Below are 18,932 nucleotides of genomic sequence, written 5' to 3'. Positions count from 1 at the left end.
CCCCAAGCAGCAAGAACTTCTGAGATACCGAAGGTGCAAAGGTCCTGACTGCTAACACACAGCGTAGGAAATGCCTCGATTCCTCCCTTCCAACAACACCTGTCAAAGAACTGCTCTCAAAAGCTGTGCTTTAAACCCCTCGGAAAATCTCTCCAGTTTAGCAACTCAAGCTCCTGAGGTACAATTAAAACACCACTGCCCTGCTATGCTTCGTACAGTCAGCAACCGATAAAAAGAAAGAAATAGGAAAAGTATTTTTAAAACTTCAACCTTTCCACTAACATCTTTTTACAATTATGATTCTGTGTGTGTATAAATAAAACTCTTAACGAGCAAAAGCACGATAATTTCAACTATACAATGCTTCCAATTGTATTTTCTTTACAAACCATGCAACAGGGAAGCAAAGACAAAACAACTTGGAATCAGTTCAGAAATAATTTTGAGTTAAATGATGGGTTTATGGTGGAAGTACTGCCTTCATTATCATACTTAATAAAAACTTACATAACCAGGGCTCCTAAATGATGCTGTTAGGCAGTTATGTCAAGGTCTAAGTAACACATGTGAAATACCTGTCTAAATCCTATACGTGATTTGGTAGTTGCTCTCCTCCATCTCAAACAGGCACCAGAAACTGAGGCTCCCTGTCCAGCCAGTTCTGAGGATCAAATACAGCCTCAAACACCTGGAGTCTGCTGACCCACTACCAAAGGGCAAGGCACTTGGAAGGATTATTTCAGTACAACTAGAGAGCACCACAAGGAAGTCTGTGTCAGAAATCCGACTCACATGTGGTTTGTAGACTGCAGAAGTACATTCCTGAGTACACACCCTTCCAGAAACCAGCTCAGAGCAAAGCCACTGGCCCTCCCACCTATCTACTAAGACAACTTTTTCTCCTTAACACCTGCCTTAGAAAAATAGAGAGAACACAGTCTGCAGTGAAGAAGCAAAGGAGGCTGTTTGGTTTTTTTTTTTCCTTTTTATCCAGGAACATGAAGAAACTGCCCAAGTGCACAAACATGGAAAGCAACAGTCTCCAGAGAAGAGAGGAAGCTACTGCAATTGTGAGACAGACCTCTTCCGTCACAGCCTGATTTCTCACAGCCCTTGTACTGATGGGTCCACAGGAAGAAACCATTGGCAATACACCTTGACAGAAAATAGCTGCCACACTCAGCAGGGCTCAGCTGCGATGCAGGGCCACAGAAGGATTATTCACAGAGGAAAGTCTTTTGAAATGCATCGTACCTCTCCCCCCAGCTCTCAGATTTATTATTTCCACTGTCAATACAACAACAAGGGGGAGAAACAGCTGAGTGCACCCAGGAATTCTACAATTTAAAGAGTATCTCTCTGCAAATAAAGGGAATGATATACTGGGCAGTGAGGGATGAAGGATAGAGGAAAGCTGCAAGACAAAGGGCTGCTGCTTAGCGCATACAGCACAACTGGCAGAAACCACAAATAAGGAGGTTTGCCATAAAGTGAATGTAGAGGCACAAAAAAAACTCACTATGTGACAATTTTCAGTAAAATCACTAACAAGTTTAGCAGTTCCAAGGAAGCATGCTACACATCTGGGATTTCTCCTCCCCCACAGATATTTGTAGGTATTAATGTGCAGTGCATAGCCCATGCTGCTTGTTACTCACAAATTCATGATGTGGCTCTGTCTCTTTCCTCAAGGGTGGATCAAACTTTACTTGGCCAACTAAAGAGGAGAAAAGGAAGAGAAGTTGGACTGCAGTTAGACAAGACTTGGCTCTAAAGGCTAACAAAAAAGAAAAATTCAGTTTAATGAGCATCATACCCCCAGTGAGAGAAACTTGTGACACATGGGCATACCAAACCTGTGCCTGCTAGGAACCAACGGGCACAGAAAGAACTCTTATCACAAAGGCAGCCCAGTCACCACTTGCCTCACCTTCTCATTAGAAGGGACAGGAAAACCACTGAGCAAACAGGGCAGTGAAATGTCCTCCTGAGAGGTGCAATACAGCTGTACTTCATAGAAAAAACTATCCATGGTATGAATTCACTGCTGGATCTGCTCTTCTGAGAGACTCACTAGCACTGAAGAGTGCTGGATGAAGTTTGGCATGAATTACCCACATTTTCCAGGACAACTCTCTGGCAGGACCTCTTGAACACTCCTACTTCTCGATTTTGCCTTAAGAAAAGACAGCTAAAGCTCTAAAAGTATTGCTCTGATTTAATTAAAGCAAAATAATTACCACAACTTGGGGGATGGAGACTGCTTTTAATGGCCAGTGATCAACCTCCTCCTTTCCTGACCTCTATGTGATTGTTTTGATTCAAACGCAAATCCAAGATACTAAATTAAGGAAGAACAACAATCCTTTGCCATTTTGTTACCCAGCTGAATCTGGCACTGGTCTGAACATCCTTGCTGGTGTAACACACGAAACTATTTCAATCAGCTCTCAGAAGAGCTCAGGCTGGGTCTTGTTGAATTAGGATGAAGCAATAATGAACTCTGCTGAAGTGCTGACAAAGGGTGTACACAAAGATTTTACAGAACCTGTATCCTGAAGTGAAGCAGTCTAAGCTTTTATTTTCCTATGTGTCACTAAAACTGTCTCTATGCATGTCAGACACCCAAAATACCAGCTGAAATAATGTCAATGAGGAAATACATCATACTGTCACATTGCACATGCTTACAGTTTATTTCAGAGCGTGTCTTTTCTTCTCTCCCATTTCTACTTGTTGAATGAATTCTGTGAGGCACAAGAAGAGGCTAGAAGTGAAAAATGAAATATTTAATACCAAAATATACTCATTGAAACCCTGTATTGTACAATAGTTTTTAGCAAACTTCATCATACCATAAAAAAAAAAAAAAAAAGAAATCAAGTGAAAGCTAAATGTAAAGATTGCATGCATTTTTTAATATATTAAAGTTAGAATTATTTGGAGACATTGTAACTGTTGAGTGCCTCCAGTATATGGGATTTTAGACACTGCATTTGAGCAAATAAAGCTAATGCTGGCCAGCATTTATCTTGGCTCATACATCATCTCCTTTTTTGACCATTCAGTTTAAGCAGCAAGACTAAATCTGACTTACTGGCAGATTTCATTCCATCAGATACCAAAATCATTTTCCCAGCTTCTAACTTAAACTGATTTCTAAAATGTCATCCGTTATTTAAGCAGATGAAAAATCTACCTGAGCTTTTCAAAGCTGAATAGAAAGGAGTATTCCTGGTACTCCTGTGCTGTGTGGCAAGAGAGATAGCAAAATTTCTACAAATTCACCTCCACATTTATATCCCACCTCTATTTTTTCCCTGAATTTCCATTTACTTCTCTACAGGATGAAGTGTTCTGCACTTTTAAGACCTGGCCTTTTTTTGCCTCTGTTGGATTTTGTCTCTTCTTTCTGCATTCATCACTGCAAGCTCTGTTAGAAATGTGGGGGCATTTTGCACCCTTGTTCATTGCCCCAGGGTTCACGGTGAGCATCTTTGCTTGTGAATCACCCTTTTGTTACTGATACTATTGCTGAGCTTTCACAGAGTCATGACTAGCCCAGAAACTCTGTTTATTCCTCAAATACTATCTGCAAACATGATTTCCCTTCTTGCCATTTCATCACATGCTACTTCCTTGATTCCTGCTAGGATCCAACACGTGTACACGGGTGTTTCACCTCCCGTTTTTGTTCACTTTGCTCTTCCTTGAAACTGGAGAGACTTACAGACCGTGGATGTATTGTCCCCCACATCTCCCACCAGCAGTTTCTCACAGCCTGTGTCCATCTTTCCCTTCCACAGATCCGTTTTGTCTATCCTGCACTCTCTGGGCTTTGAAAACAGTTGGCATGTCAAGGTTTGATCTGCTACCACGTGCTGAAAGGTGCTCATTTATAATCTTTCATGAAGAGGCACTGCCTGGCTGTGTGTGATGCGCGTGCATCCCAGCACCAGGAGCCCATCTGGACCAGGAGCAGGGGGAATTTTCACCTGTGAGCACTTGCACCCCGACACAGATGCCTGTGCTGCGCTACAGACAGAGCCTGTCCTCCTGTCACCTTCTCCATGACCACAGAATTACGTTCAGGATCAAATCTTCATCTTTGTCATGAGGACAAAGTCCTCAAGTCACCTTGAAATACCTGCACGGACAACAGGCTGATACAAACACCTGACACCTGAGCTGTGCAAGAGCACAAAGGAATGTAGGTTAACTTCCTGACAAAAGCCATTTGGGCACAATTTCCATCGTGGCACAGGTCTCAAAAGCAATCTTATCCCTCACTTAGAAAGTGTGTAAGCACTGCACTCCATCACACAAAAAATGATCTATTTCACTTTGGCTTCTTTCCGCACTTTTTATTTTAGCTTTTAAGAAAGACTTGGTGCAAGTCAGCTTTGCTGTTCAAGGGGGTAAAAGCTCATTTAACTTGTAAAATCTGAAAATTAGTCCCTTAAACTAGTTGCCTCTTTTAAGCTTCTTTTCCTCTGAAGGCATTTTTAGACTAGTTCACCTATTAAAAAGAACCAAAAATATGCAATTAAAGAATCAATGGCATTTGTGTTAAAAGGATTACATTCTTTTCTTAAAAAAAAAAAAAAAAAGGCCATCAGTTAGGGAACTATAAACATTTGAAAAGTATTCACTAACGTGCAGAAAGTATGAAGACAGGATGAAGTAACAGAATATCTATCTCTTTTATTTATTAAACACTTCAGTCCTGTGCTGTTCACCATCTTAAATAAGCAGACTACTCCTCCCCAGCTGTCTGAGCAGAAAATCAGAAACTCTGTGACAGAACTGTAAGTGAAATCAAGTTTCGGAGTATTAGAAGATGGGAAAATACAATCTGCAAAAAACAAACATCAAACCATTGAACAAAAGCAACTACAGGACCATTCTCCCCTACACAGGGATAAAATTATTTTTATGAATGTTTTCTTTGCACATGGAAACAAAGAAACACACAGCAGAATGCATGACAGAACTCAGGGCTGGAGAGGCAGACCACACTTACTGTCTCAAAATTGTTGAAGAACAGCAATAAACTTTTGAAGTATTCAAATCTCTTTCTCTTCAAGTTTCCCTTCCCAAAAATATAATGACTTTTGCTAAGTGCCTGTATGAGTGACAGAGCAGCACAGCTAAAAGTAAAAGCAAGCCTGGAGACTATCCCAGATCACAAAAAATCCCAGGCCTCGATTAGTCACTATTATTTAGCTTCACTGGCAAACAAAAACTTTATCTGATTCTATGGTTAGAAGATATTCCTACCTCAGGATCATCATCATCAAAATCATGGTAAGTGGAATGATCAGGATTATTCATTTTATCCAAAAGTTCGATGGCAAGACTTCGATTGAGTGGCTGGGTAACAAAGGGATGCTGAAAGAGGGAAACAGAGAGTAAAATTCTAGCCACTCATAATAAGCATATTTTAATTTTATAACTTCTTAAAAAAACCTCATACATAAATTTATACCTGTAGCAACTTTTCAGCAGTAGGTCGTTTTTTAGGATTTTTTGTAAGTGCCATTTTCACAAAATGATGGAAACTGTTGGACCTGTAAAACCAAGTGCAAAACATTAAAATCAATCTCCCAATACAGTACATTTATTATCTACTGCAAAAAAAAAGCACTTACCATTTCATTTTGTCCTTTAACTTAGGAGGCTGGAAGTTGCTTTTTGTCATTAGAAAAAGTGCTCTGGAAATAAAGAACAGCATTTCTGCAGTTACGCTGCAATACACGTGAGATAAATTATTAAACACGTTATTTAACAGGCAGGAAGAAACCCCATCAGTTTAAGAGACCCAACCAGGATTTTATACACCAGAATTGTTACAATTTCTCTCCTGTTCACTCAGAGCACTCGCAGCCTCTGCAGTACACCCAAAACCCACAAGCACACACAGCCACCTCTCCAGATGGATTATTTCATTAGCTGCACTTACCCAGCAAGCTCTAACCCCTTACTAACCTCATTGGATGTAGGTCAAACATTGGTGGCTGAAGTTCAGCGAGCTCTATTGCAGTTATTCCAACTGCCCACAGATCACAGAGCTGGTTATAGCCACCTTTCCTTTCTACTGCAGCAACTTCTGGTGCCATCCTGAACGGTGAAAGATGTTTTTAGTAAACTTCTCACCGCAAATCAAACATTCTTTGTACACACAGTACTCTCTTCTCTAAAGCTCTCAAACTTTAAGGTCACAGTATACATAGATATACACACACAGAAGTGTGTGTGTAAAAAATTAGGCAACGTACACCTGAAGTTTCCCTCAGTCATCTTCTAGTAAGTAATAGTTTCTAAAATGGTCATTTAGGAGTAAAGTGGATGAAATCAATCTGTCTCACACTAAATACTACTCAACAACCAAAGTATAATTATTCAACTGCAATCAAATCCACAGAATCCCCAAATGTGCATATTGCCCAGAAAGTGAGCCACTGAGCTTGAAGAAGAGAATTCTAACAAGAGAAGCAGCAATAAAATGTCAACTTTCTTGTATCCTGAAAGCATGAGACTCGTTGTCACCTCTGTATAGAGCACTCCTTGTCTGTAAAGTCTGTCTCACTCACGTCAGGTGACCTCTAAGTCAACAAAGTGGTTTCACAGTTGCAGGTGGCAAAAATGAACAAACGTAACTGGCACATAAACAGGAATACCTAAAGGAAATGATTCAGCTGGAATTGTCATGTGTTTTGAACAGCCAAAGTGAATTAATGGATTTGACTGTCCCATGTAGCCCTACAAGGTGGCCAACACGTTGGTATTTCTTAGCTTTGAGCTTCATCAGTCCAGATCACCTGAAAAGCAGCACTAAATAACTCAATAAATGTAACACAGGTGAAGTCACTTAGAGAGTGCTCCAGCAGACCAGCAAGCAGCATCTCAACAGACTCCTTACTCAAATACAGATATCCTGTGGTCACAGCACCAAGGCTGCCAGAGCCCGAGAAGTGTTTGGACCATGATCTCAGGCACGTGGCGTGACACTTGGGGATGTCATGGGCAGGGCTAAGAGTTGGACTCAATGACCCTTGAGGGCCCTTTCTACTCCTTATCTGCAGAGCAGAAAACATCAGCAGGTTTGGTGGTAGAACTTCCTTCAGGCTTGCATAACTAAACCATATTTGGATACATTTCTTCCAGAGTTCATTAAAAATCCCAATCACTCTAAATCACAAATGAGGGAGTTAGCACAGGAGAGGGGGAACACGGCTTAAACATTCCCATGGAAGGGTTACTAGCACTGCAGTTCACCTGCCCTGAGACACACATAGATCTAATGACCACTAAAACCTTCACATGGCCTGTTTCACCTAAAATCTCTTCTCTGCAATCTCAAACATCTTGCTTCCTTGCTTCTGCTCTCAAATCTCTGCAGCTTTGCAAAGAACAACCGATGCTTTTCATCAGCATTTAACCCACATAATACTTCCAAAGTTATTATTTAAGGTGATTTGAGAAGCCTGGCACAATTTGAAAGGACTGAGGTCACCCAGACAACTTGGGAAAGAGACACAAACCAATCACACAATCATGACTGATGGGTGTTTGTGTTATTCTGAAAGGGAAGTGAAGCCTTGGTGTAAAGAAGAATGCTAAAAATACTGTTCTTGGCTATTTCAAGTCAATGCTTGAACATAGGGTTTTTTCCATTATATATATATATTTATCTTGCACCTACTATGCTGTCAGACTCCAGAATTTCAGTATCTGTCTGTGGAACATATGACAAAAGTGCTGGTTTACAGCGGAGAATGTGTCTCATTCACTTCAAGGTGAAAGGAGACAATCGCTTCCAGCAGGAAAAGGATAAAACGAAAGGCAGAACTTCAGATAAGAAAAATTATGCACACTAGTTTAATGGGGAGAAACAGAGATGCAGTACAGATAGAACTGTATCACAGAATTCAATCAGTTCAGGTAAATAAGGGAAAAAATGGCTTAGAGAAACAGTTCACAAGTGGCAGAAGTCTGTGGATCTGTGAAGACAAGGGAAATTCATCAACTGAAAAGTTGCAGAAAAGCTGTATCTAGGCTGGAGGGGAAATAACATAAAACACCAACATGGAAAATCAGGGAATAAAAAAATATTTAAGATCAAAGTTAAAAACATGCAAAATTGCTGCTAGTTTTTAGGTTTAAGTAAATTAACATAAGTTAGTCAACAGTGATGGCACTACACAGCCTTTCAAGTTTTCAGAGCATTAAAGCCTTTTCTCTGACACTCAGCTAATTCAGGATTTGGAATAAGTAACACAGATATGACCACCAGAAAGTCTGACACAGCCTTTAGTGGTTAGTCTACCCAGGAAGTGACAGAGCAGGCCCTTATCACGATTTTTCAACAGTTTTACATGTGTTACCATTATATTAATGGTCAAGTAAAACACAGTTACCAATATGGGGTGCCAATGAATGATTTCCTTTTGGCAATTGTAGCTGTTATCTGTGCAGATACTCCAAAATCGGCTATTAAAAAAAAAAAAGGCAAAAACAAAATGACAGTTAACAAGTGATTTGATGTAATTAACTGTTAATGAACACAAGTTTGGCTTCCCCGCTGTAAAGAGGTTCTTAAATATACTGGAAATATTTAACAAAAGAACAAATAACAAAAGCAAATAACAGAAACTTGGTCTGTCTCAGATACCATTGGTCAGCTCCCCTCAGTGACTTGCCAAACATGCACACAAATGTCCCTCATGCACACAAGGAACAGGAGGCTGGCACAGAAGACCTAACAGGCACATGAAGGGTTCTAATAAGACAGAACACCTCATATTTGTTAACAAAGAGATTCTTTCAGATAAGCTTTCCAGGTACATTTCACATTGAACGACTCTGGATGGTAGATTTTATTAAAAATTTATAAAAACCTATGATTTGACTTTCATTTTTCCCTGACAATATCAGGTCTTTTACCTCACTGTTCCAAAATTACTTCAACTAATCCTAAATACTAATAGGATGATTTAGTTAGATACTGCCAGCAAGATAAAAAGAATTTTTATATTCACTAAATCCTTACATGAACCATCACCTCATTAAACAAAACAGAGCATGCTGCTTCTTAGAGCATGTAAAAATACTAATTTTTTAGCACTAAGATGTATTAACTCACCTAATTTTACATGTCCATTATCCGTTAAAAGAATGTTTGCTCCCTTTAAAAAAGAAAAGTTTACTTGAATTAAAACATGCTGATTCCTCCAATACCACATTAAAAAAAGAAGTATGTGGGATCTTACAGCAAATTAGAGGCCAAACACAAAGCAAGGATTGTGTTCAATAAATCTGCATCCTTATCAAGGAAATGTCTGTGAAATTAGCAAGCTGCCATTCTGTTATTAAAAAGATCTCCTCGGATATACAGTGTTTTTCATTAATTTTTAGTTTAGCCTATGGCACTAGAGTTTGCATTGCACACAAAACCTCTCAGTAAACAGCATTTGCCTGCGATGATTAATTCTTACTTTTTGTCTATTTACAATGACTCCAAGGAAACAGGAACTCAAAAGGTCAAAGTGGAAGCAATTTCATTTTCTTTTATAGCCTTAAGGACCTGCCTCAATAATCAAGCATTTAGCAAAGCTACTTCCGTCCTTATGCAACAGATTCTGTTCATGCTGGATTTGGAGAGGTCATTTTTGTGTGGCTGCATGTTCCACTCGCTTCAGCTCAACAAGCAAAAATCAACCTAGAGCAGGTTACAGGTTTGTATCACAAAATCACAAGATAAAAGGACTGAGAACAAAGCTGATTTGAAGGCTGGAAGCAGGTACAGGTTGAGCTGAGTGGAGTCAGAGCTGGCTAAGCACAGCTCCAATTGTCAGCCCCGCACTGCCCGTCAGGTAGATGGGAGGGCAGCAGAGATGAACCGCCAAACACGTGTGTTTTTACAGATTACGGCTTTTCCCAGAGCAGCAAAAGTCAGGCCTGCAGTAAAAGGCAGCTAACTTGGCCCAGGCTGCACAAGCAGAGTTAATGAGCTTGGCAAACGCCGCAACAGCCCTGCTTACACGCTCTTGACCTTGTTCACCTCTCAAGCTAACAGGACAGGTACTCTAAACATGGAACTTGGCTACTGAGGGAAGCAAACACAGTTCAGCAGTCAGGCAATCTGCAGATGAAGACAGTACTTTTCCACGCTCATGAGAACAGCTTTATTTAAAAAAAAAATCGCCTCCATGTAAGCACCGTAAGCATTTGTTATTGGCACAGTTCTGCTTTGAACAAATACCTGTGCACTGTATCCTCACAAGCATTCTATAAAGTATAGTGGAAAACATTTTAATTTTGGTGCCTGAAGTAATCTTTCATTCAGAAATTCCTTCTGTGATTGCTCAAAACCCAAATATTTTTCTGAGGCCATTGAGAACAACTTGGAATCAGGCTGCATGAAGGCAACTACAGCTGAAGCTGCTGGGGAAAAAAAAAGAAGCCAAAACCAGCCAAACCAACAGCATGCAAAACCACAAAAGAATACGATGATTTACTGTCAGAATTCCAGGAGGGAGCCTGCCAGGTTTGGAAGGGCTTTGGAAAGACTAGCTAGTAAAAATTCAGGAACAAAAAGTCAACAGGAAACACCAGGAGGAAACTATAACAGAGTGTGAGAGTCTGAACGAGCCACTTTTGATGTAGCTTTGCTGAGACGGAGATTTCAATAAGTCAGTACCAATAGCCTGATCTGCAGCACCCTCTCTATTTTTAGCCTGCGAGGGAGGGGACAGAAGCAGTCTCAGAGAACCGCACAGAACAGCAGCCTCTGCCCTGCAGTCTGCTCAGCACCACGCAAGGAGCCAAAGCAAGAGCTCTGCTCGCTGCCTGCTTCAGAGAACGGTACAGGGAGCTCCCTGGAAAAGCTGTGTGAAGAGCAGAGCTTCCTTCTGCACAGAGCACACAGCCTGACAGCAATCTGAACAGACCAGCTGATGGCTACATTTCACGCCACGGGGCCACACAAACAGCATGTGCGGCTCCAAGGAAAAGAACCAACTATTTCCTCGCATGTACTGTGAAGAAAAGCACCAAAAACCCCTTAGTTTTCACTTACCTTTATATCTCTGTGCATTTTTCCTTTACTGTGAAGATAATACAGTCCCTGCATAAAATATTTAAACAGTAATTTAGTCCAACATTTTTCATTTGACATACATTTCTTATTTAATTACCACATATATTTAGGATCCAACTTAATCATGTAAATGACTCACTGACTGAAGACCATTTTTATATTTCAGTGTAATCTGCTGTAAATGAACAGATTCAATAGATGTAGCGGCATATCTAATATCTTTATATAAAATAGCAAACCTAAATGTCTTTATATAAAGATATTTAGACATTTATCTGGCTCCTGACAACAGTTAGCAAAACATTTTAACACTGAACACAAGTTAGAAGCCAAGTTTAAATTCTGGAAGAATCCTATAAAACCAAATCCCTGCATGACAAATCAGAGACCATGTCACTTTGGACACTCTAGGCTTATCTCTAAAATTCTCTTCCAGGGCTAAAAATCACACACAAACATCTTCCTTGCTCTGTGACCATGCACCTCCACAAGGCTCATGGAAATATTCACGTCAAGATTTATTTTTTTGCCAGTTCAATGCAAGCCATCAGGGAGTTGATTGAAAAAATTAAAGTGTAATTAATCAAAGCATCTACCAAACCACCGCAACAACTGGCATTAGGCAGAAGAGCCCCACGTACACTCTTTAAACCTCAGGATGCTACTGGTATACAAAAGTCATTATTTCACACACTTTTACCACTGCCCTGGAAGAATGTGAAGTCACCATTTTCAAAACTGAATGCCTGGAGACAATGACTTTGAAGGTCGTAATTACAAGATTCATATTTTCAGAATCAAGTCTCACGTACTCCAGCAAAACGGACAGCAAGTATTTTTTGAAAATGGAGGATTCAATGGGCTTCTATATATGGAGACTGAATGTTAACTTCAGCATCCAAGTGAGACTCTGGGTTCATGGAAACCGGTGGCAAAATTAATGTTGGACAAATGGACAGACAGTAGCCTGTATCTCTGACTCTTAGGAAAATGGTGCTCCATTATAAGCTGCAACAAGATATCTGAAACTACATGCATTATATTTGGTCAGAGTATCATAAACATGTATTTACAGACAATTTAAAATATAGAAAAATAGGTCATTTAGATAATACAAAATATTAAGCTTTTTTCTCACACACACAATTTACACATATTAACCAAGATACGTTCCCACGCAAATAAACGGCTTCATAAATTCCACTCCTCCATATCTAAGAAGATCAGGGATTTGACTGATGGACTATCTGGTGGGTAAGGAATTGCTAAATGATTGCATCCAGAGAGCAGTGGGAAACAAGCTCAATGTCCAGGGTCCCACACAAGACTGTTAATTATCTCCGCTATTGATACAGAGTGGGATCAAAGGCATCCTCAGCAAACGTGCAGAGGTCTCGTAAGAAAGATGGGGACAAACCTTTTAGCAGGGTCTGCTGTGACAGGACAAGGTGTAATGGTTTTCAAGTAAAGGATTAGATTCAGATCAGATCAAAGGAAGAATTCTTTTATAATGATGGTGATGAACTACTGGAAGAGGTTGCAGAGGGAGGTGGTGGATGCCCCATCTCTGGAAACACTCAAGGTCAGGTTGGACAGGGCTCTGAGCAAGCTCATCCAGCTGAAGGCGTTCCTGCTCGTTGCAGGGGGGGTCTTTAAAGGCCTCCTCTAACACAAACCATCCTACAGCTGTCTAAGAACAAAAGGGTTTAACGACTCAAACCCCTTAACGCTCCCATGTCCCATAAGCCCGATCTGTAAGTAAAACAAAGTGCCACATCCTGTAGGTCAGAAGGCCACAGTCTGTGGCACAGCAGAGGGAGATGGTGACCACCAAGGGACATGGCTTGGAACAGAGCTATCCTCAGAGCGAGAGAGGCAGCACTGATGATGGCACTCAACAGGTTTAATTCACTACAAGAACTGCTCTCTCACAGAGAAGCAAGACATCCATCAAAAAAACAGGTTCTGGTTAAGTTCTACTGCGCTACTGAACCTGTAATTTAGAAAAGAAAAACGAGAGCTAGCACACCCACAAGGAGAGGATAACGGCCTTACCTTTGACATCTCAAGCACACAGGCAATTTTTTTCTTACTGGCACAAGTCAATTATTAGATATGCAAAACTGAGTGTTTTAACTTTCCTTCAAACGTGCAATAACTAATTTATACCATAAATATGGATTAAGAAAACACGCTGCTCTCCCCCGCTTTTAAAAACAAATATAAAATTAATAGCAGGAAGATGACAAGAGCTTTCCTCAAACGGTCCAGAGTAATTTGAGGTTATGCAATTATACAAATTTCTAGGCTTTAATATGGGACCTCCTCAAAAGTCTGAGAAAAATGCTGTGTCACCCAATGACCAGATTTCCATGGCATCACATGTTATTTGTAGCTTTTGCTCTTAACTTTTAATAGTTTTGTATTAAAAGACAGCCACAAGAACCTGAGGAGACACTACCTGTAGTGTTTCTCTGCTAACATAGGCAATCTGCTGCTCTGATAGTGGTCCAGTCACTGAAATGGAAGGGAAAAAGAAAATAAAATCTCAAAATCAAATTCATACACCAAACACATCAATTACTTCCATTCACACTGATAGGACCTTACACTCTGAGTCTCTAAGTAAATGTGCTTAGTTTTACCCCAGACTGAGCATCCCAAAGACCACAGCAGTTTTTCAAGTCAAAAATGTCCAGTACTGCTGGAATGGAAGCCACTAATTCTTCTGTATTTAAACCTCAGAGTAATTAAGAGGGAAAAGAAGCACAAGTAATGATTTAAGCCTAACTCTTTCCCCTGAACAAACCCATTGTGTTCTTCTGTAGAGGGCTGGACTTTCAACTCAGTGACTCAGAGCTGCAGCCAACTCTGTTCAGTCCCCTTTGAGCCCTGGGCAGCTCTTTGTACCATTTGTGACCTGCTCTCTCCTTCCATCCTTCCCTTCCCACTGCCACAGAAACTGTTCCCTCCGGTTTCCCAGCCTCTCTCTGAAATCAGCTGTCAGCACTGCTGCTCCAGGGCCTGCCACACCAAGCACCTTCTCAAACCGCCCCTGTTAGCAGGCTCAGCAGTTTCCCAGGGGAAGGAGGAGTCCTCCTCTCCCTCGAGGGTCCAACTTCACCCGAGTCTCTTAGAGGAAAACAATTAAATTCTGAGCAAATACACAAACCAAACAGTGAGCAGCAAGCAAGGAATGGTCTGTGACTCATGTCCCACTCACTGGACTTTGATCCTGAAATTAAAGGGGTTTAAGACCAGAAAATGCAGTCCTGACTGTCAGCTTTTCGGGTTTTGCACAGAAAACAAAGAAGCTGGATAAAGCTTCTCAAAGGACACTGAAGGAGTGGAGAGTTAAGAATGAATCTAGATTAAAGAATCTAACTGCTTATCTTCTACAATATCAGTATCATGCAACACATCTTCAAAGTAAGTCTCCATCCAACCTCTCTTTTCTGAAAGAGAAGCTCCAAACCCACACAAAACTATATATACTGGAACCCACGGTAGGCGTATCTAGGCACCTATTTCTGTTTTGAGAAACTTCATTCTGATTAACTTAAATGACTCGAGATGACAGAGGCCTCCTCTCAATTGGAATAGGACTCTTTAAAACATAATAAAGACCAGAAAAGAACCTTCCACTCTAACTACCAGCAGAGAAGCCAAAAATCAGCTGCAAGGGGAAGCCACTCCTGGAGACATCTGCTCAGGCGTTTATGCGGCATGAGCTCATTTCCTACGCTACAGGTGTTCCACAAAACAAAGCCTGTTAAACACGGTGCTTTTCTCAAAATTAGCAAAGAGTTAAAGGATCACCAAGGCCACACTCAAAGGACTATGACAGGAACATGGCGGGAACTCGTGAATTGGTGCTTCTTTTAACTGCGGCCAAGGTAATTGTAAAAAGCTGCTTACGTAAAATCTTCACAATTTAGAATATAGATGGACTTCCTCAATAAAAAACATCACCTGAGAACCCCAAAGCCATTACTCACTTAGAGCACACTCCTTTCCTAAAAAGGTCTTAATTCTAGGGTAAAAAAAGTCCTCCAGAATTGATTTTGTCTCTCAAAAAATAGCAAGCCGTTGACTGATCCTGTCCTTGTCCAACAGACTCACAGACAGCCCTTGTTTCTTTGACTGCTCACTGAAGCCAAGCCTAAAGCAAACAGACCACCTTCGCTTTTCACGTGCCACACATCCAGCTTAAAAAAACCTAAAAAAACCTGAAAGACCCTCATGGAACTACTGGTGTACAAACACTGGAACAGTTCACAAAGGACAAGAGCATCCATGCTAATCAATCCACATACCTAGGTTTCTGTATAGATTACACTAAAACAAAGTTCAAAAGCTCAGAAACAAAATGGCTGAGAAGCAAGACAGCACATCAAGACATCAATTTCTTCTTTTTACAATGTACTGTCATCTAATTTTACAGCCTTTGAAAAGCAGCGGTGGGCATATGAGTCCCTGAAGGATGGAAATAACTGCTGCTTAAAAAAAAAACCCCACTAATTTGTTTACTAAACCCAAACCAATTAAGTAAAAACCATAAACTAAAATTGACCCTCAATGAATTATTATGGACACTAAATTTAGGATTCCTCCTCTCTAATTACAAAACACTGCAATCATTTCAATTTTTGAAAATAAGCTGTACTTAGATTTTAAGGTATAAAGTCTTGACATACCATGATAAATATCCTGTAGAGAGCCACCTCCACAGAACTCCATGCAAATCCATAGCTTGTCTCGTCTAAGGAGTGAACAAAACCATTCATTAGCTGTCAGATTTGCAGAGGACTTGTACAAGATAAGTCAGAGGACTCAAACACTGTAAAGCACAACACAACATGCTCTGGATTATGGAAAGAATAAGTCAAATAATGAGTGTAATTTAGTTTTTATGTGACACTTCACCATCTAAATAGCAACTCATGAAATAGTAAAAAGTATTCTACTTTAATGAAGCAATAAAAACAGGATTAGCGAAACATTCACGCTGATTTTTGTTGAAATACACTTTTCTGAGCGTAGAGACAAAACAGATGTGGGTTCTTATTTCTTCCTCATTTTCACTTCTCCACTTTTTTCAGAGCATAGGAGTTAACACAAACAAGAAACAAATACAAAACAAAGAGCCCCAGGGATCTCTCAACCAAATTTCTTTCACAGCAAATTAAGCGAAACTAGTGCTTCAGTCAAAGCTAAGCAGAGCAGAGCCCATGCTGTGGGTAAGTGCTCGCTCAGATAAAGCCTTTTCCTTCAAAAACACCTCGGGATATTTTTGGTGGCAGGGTCAGAAGGGGTTATTTAGCTCTCCTTCCCTTACTAAAGGAATCAATTCAGTATGATTCACTGTACCTCCACAAAAGGTGCTTTCCCAGAATAGACAACGGGCTGAAGGATTCAAAGGAATCCTCCTTAATGGCCATTAACTCTATTTCCACTCTAATTTTCACTGGTAAGACATGCAGCCACAAAAAGGCACCGTGAAGAGCAAAAAATCTGGGACTTGCCTAGTCATTCCTGGCCATCAAAATACTCAGGTGGAAAAAAAATACATCCCAAACAACCACATTAGAGCAGACAGTAACAGAGCAGAACCAAAGGAAGACTGATGGTTGCTCTGCAGCCTCCTGATGACCTGGTCTTGGGTGTCTTGCACTCACAAGGCTCTCTTAGAACAGCTGAGACATTTGTGGCAGGGTTTTTGCAAGGCAATGCTGGAAGCGCTGAACTTATTCCCTGAGCTGCAAACTGCAAGTGTTCTCACCAGCAGAGAATAGCTGCTGCTCCAAGGAGAACTGTCTTTCTTGGCTGCCCTCCCCTTTTACATCCAGAGTGCACATGGTCCTCACAGCCACATTCCCAGCTGCTTCCTCTAGGGGTGGGAAAGGTATTGTCCAAGCATTACAGGAGTTTTAAGCAGCAGAATTCTCTGATTGTTACCTCCATAAATTTCAAGGGGTCAATTAAAGCTTTGCTTGAAATCATACTAAAGCTTTCCACTGAAACAGCAGACACAGAGGCAGTGTGACAACCCGTGCAAGAAAACTGAGAAAGAAAGAAGCACTGAAGAGACATCTCCAAGTCCCTTCTTTGTTCCCCACAACGATGCAGGACTCAGATAGGGACACCTTAGGGGCACTGGACTCGTGGGCCCACGTGGCTGCATTCTGTTTGATGCCAAGAGCAGCAGCAGTGCGGAAACGGGAAGAAGCCAGAACCCTCCCAGAAGCCTTGGGACAGCAGCAGAGCACCCACAGAGTAAAAGACATGAAGCATTAAAGCGTTGTAAATTCTCACTTTTGCTTACTGGGCATTCACTTCCCAGTGTGCAAAAGCCCTACAGAAAACAAACAAACAAAAAAGAACATAAGAGGATCAGAAGAGGTGACTGCATTCCTCATTTCCAATCCTGCCTTTTATCACTGTGCCTGAGCACTTTGAGACAGGTGAAGATCCCTGTCACAGCCAAGAGCAACAGTGCAGAGCCTCTCTTTCTGCAGAGCATATGGCCTGAGCAGCAAGCAAAATAGAGACAGGATCAACAGTACCACTGAGTGCCTGCAACTTAACACCCAGGCTAACAGGAAGGCAAAAATGTCACTGGCTCAAAAATCCCTACACAAACAGGAGAAATCCTTGGGGAGCAATATGCTGGTGACTAGCAAGTATAGGATAATGGTATTTTTCTTATTCCTCTTAGCACTGAAATATGCTTGGAAAACAAAAGGTCAGATGACAAAAGGTCTCAAAGACAGTGACTTGATTGAGACAAAAAAGAAGCCAAAGAAAGAGGAGGGAACCAAGGAGGAGTGCAAGACAGTGACAAAATATATAGCATAATTGCTAAAATTTAATTCTGGGTCTTCAAAGGTATACTTTGATATTCTGAGACAAGAGGGAAACCTTTCTTTTAAAGAAAAAGCACCTCCAGCCTGAATACAGGAGAAGAGGCAGCGTTTCAATACAAAAATGCAAAAGAAACTTGAGTGCAACAACAAGTAGCTGTGCACTATCTGTTTCCACATGAAAATTTTAAAAGTCATCAGAAGCAGCTTTTTATTAGTTGTACTGAGCAATGTGTTCCCACCATGACTGGTTAAAAAAAGAAGCTGGTAAGACAACTGAATACATTTGTCAGCGTTTCTACAATGCAAATGACCTCACCTCCAGAAACAAACAAAAACCTTCACATTCTGGTCAGAAGTTCACATGTTGGAAAAACAGACATTCTACTGAAACAGATTGAAAAGATACTGGATACACAGACTCTTCATACTTCTGCTTAATTTTCCACTTATATATTAAACTGAAAGCTTTTAAGCATCGACTCATTTGCAAGAAAGCAGGACTAGGTGGTCACTGAACAGTTTTGCTGGAAGAAAGATTATTTAGAGAGAGACACTGTAGTAAGTAGAACAGATTTGAAGGTGAATGAAAAAATTACACAAGTGGATAATACTTGGTAAATTATATTTTGCCTATGCCACCTTATAGATTTGTCCTTTACCAAGGGATAGGGACACATTTTTAAGTGAACAAAAGAAACAAACTGTACCTGAGATAGCTGCCAAAATAAGCAACAATGTTCGGATGTTTACAGTCTTTCATCATAATGATTTCCTGCTGCACAACAGCAAAATCTTCTCCTGAAATGCAGTAGAACGAGTATTTTCTTTGGCCTGGGTTACAGTCACATCTTAACTTTCAGCACATGTTTATAAAATAAACATTCTTAGTAATTAAGACTAATTATTTTCAAGTTTCACAGACATAAATCAGCTGTAAATCAGTATTTATTAGCAAGGGCTTAGCA

General features: G+C 40.6%; 1 protein-coding gene across 3 annotated transcripts in view; it reads right to left on the bottom strand.

Moving 5' to 3' along the window:
* MAP4K3 (mitogen-activated protein kinase kinase kinase kinase 3) overlaps positions 1–18,932 on the bottom strand; it is a 59,764-nt gene that overhangs the window by 30,728 nt on the left and 10,104 nt on the right. For all 3 annotated transcript variants that reach the window (XM_040058025.2, XM_040058023.2, XM_040058024.2), the window contains exons 3-14: positions 18,675–18,765; positions 15,799–15,863; positions 13,563–13,618; positions 11,081–11,128; positions 9,146–9,188; positions 8,421–8,493; positions 5,989–6,120; positions 5,652–5,714; positions 5,489–5,570; positions 5,281–5,391; positions 2,692–2,767; positions 1,659–1,717 (exon numbers count right to left, since the gene is read on the bottom strand). In XM_040058025.2, the coding sequence (XP_039913959.1) occupies positions 1,659–1,717; positions 2,692–2,767; positions 5,281–5,391; positions 5,489–5,570; positions 5,652–5,714; positions 5,989–6,120; positions 8,421–8,493; positions 9,146–9,188; positions 11,081–11,128; positions 13,563–13,618; positions 15,799–15,863; positions 18,675–18,765 (899 nt within the window). The remainder of the gene's footprint in view (positions 1–1,658; positions 1,718–2,691; positions 2,768–5,280; positions 5,392–5,488; positions 5,571–5,651; positions 5,715–5,988; positions 6,121–8,420; positions 8,494–9,145; positions 9,189–11,080; positions 11,129–13,562; positions 13,619–15,798; positions 15,864–18,674; positions 18,766–18,932) is intronic.

Source organism: Hirundo rustica, chromosome 3, assembly GCF_015227805.2.
Source record: "Hirundo rustica isolate bHirRus1 chromosome 3, bHirRus1.pri.v3, whole genome shotgun sequence".
Taxonomy (NCBI): domain Eukaryota; kingdom Metazoa; phylum Chordata; class Aves; order Passeriformes; family Hirundinidae; genus Hirundo; species Hirundo rustica.
This window is presented reverse-complemented; position numbering and strand designations above follow the sequence as displayed.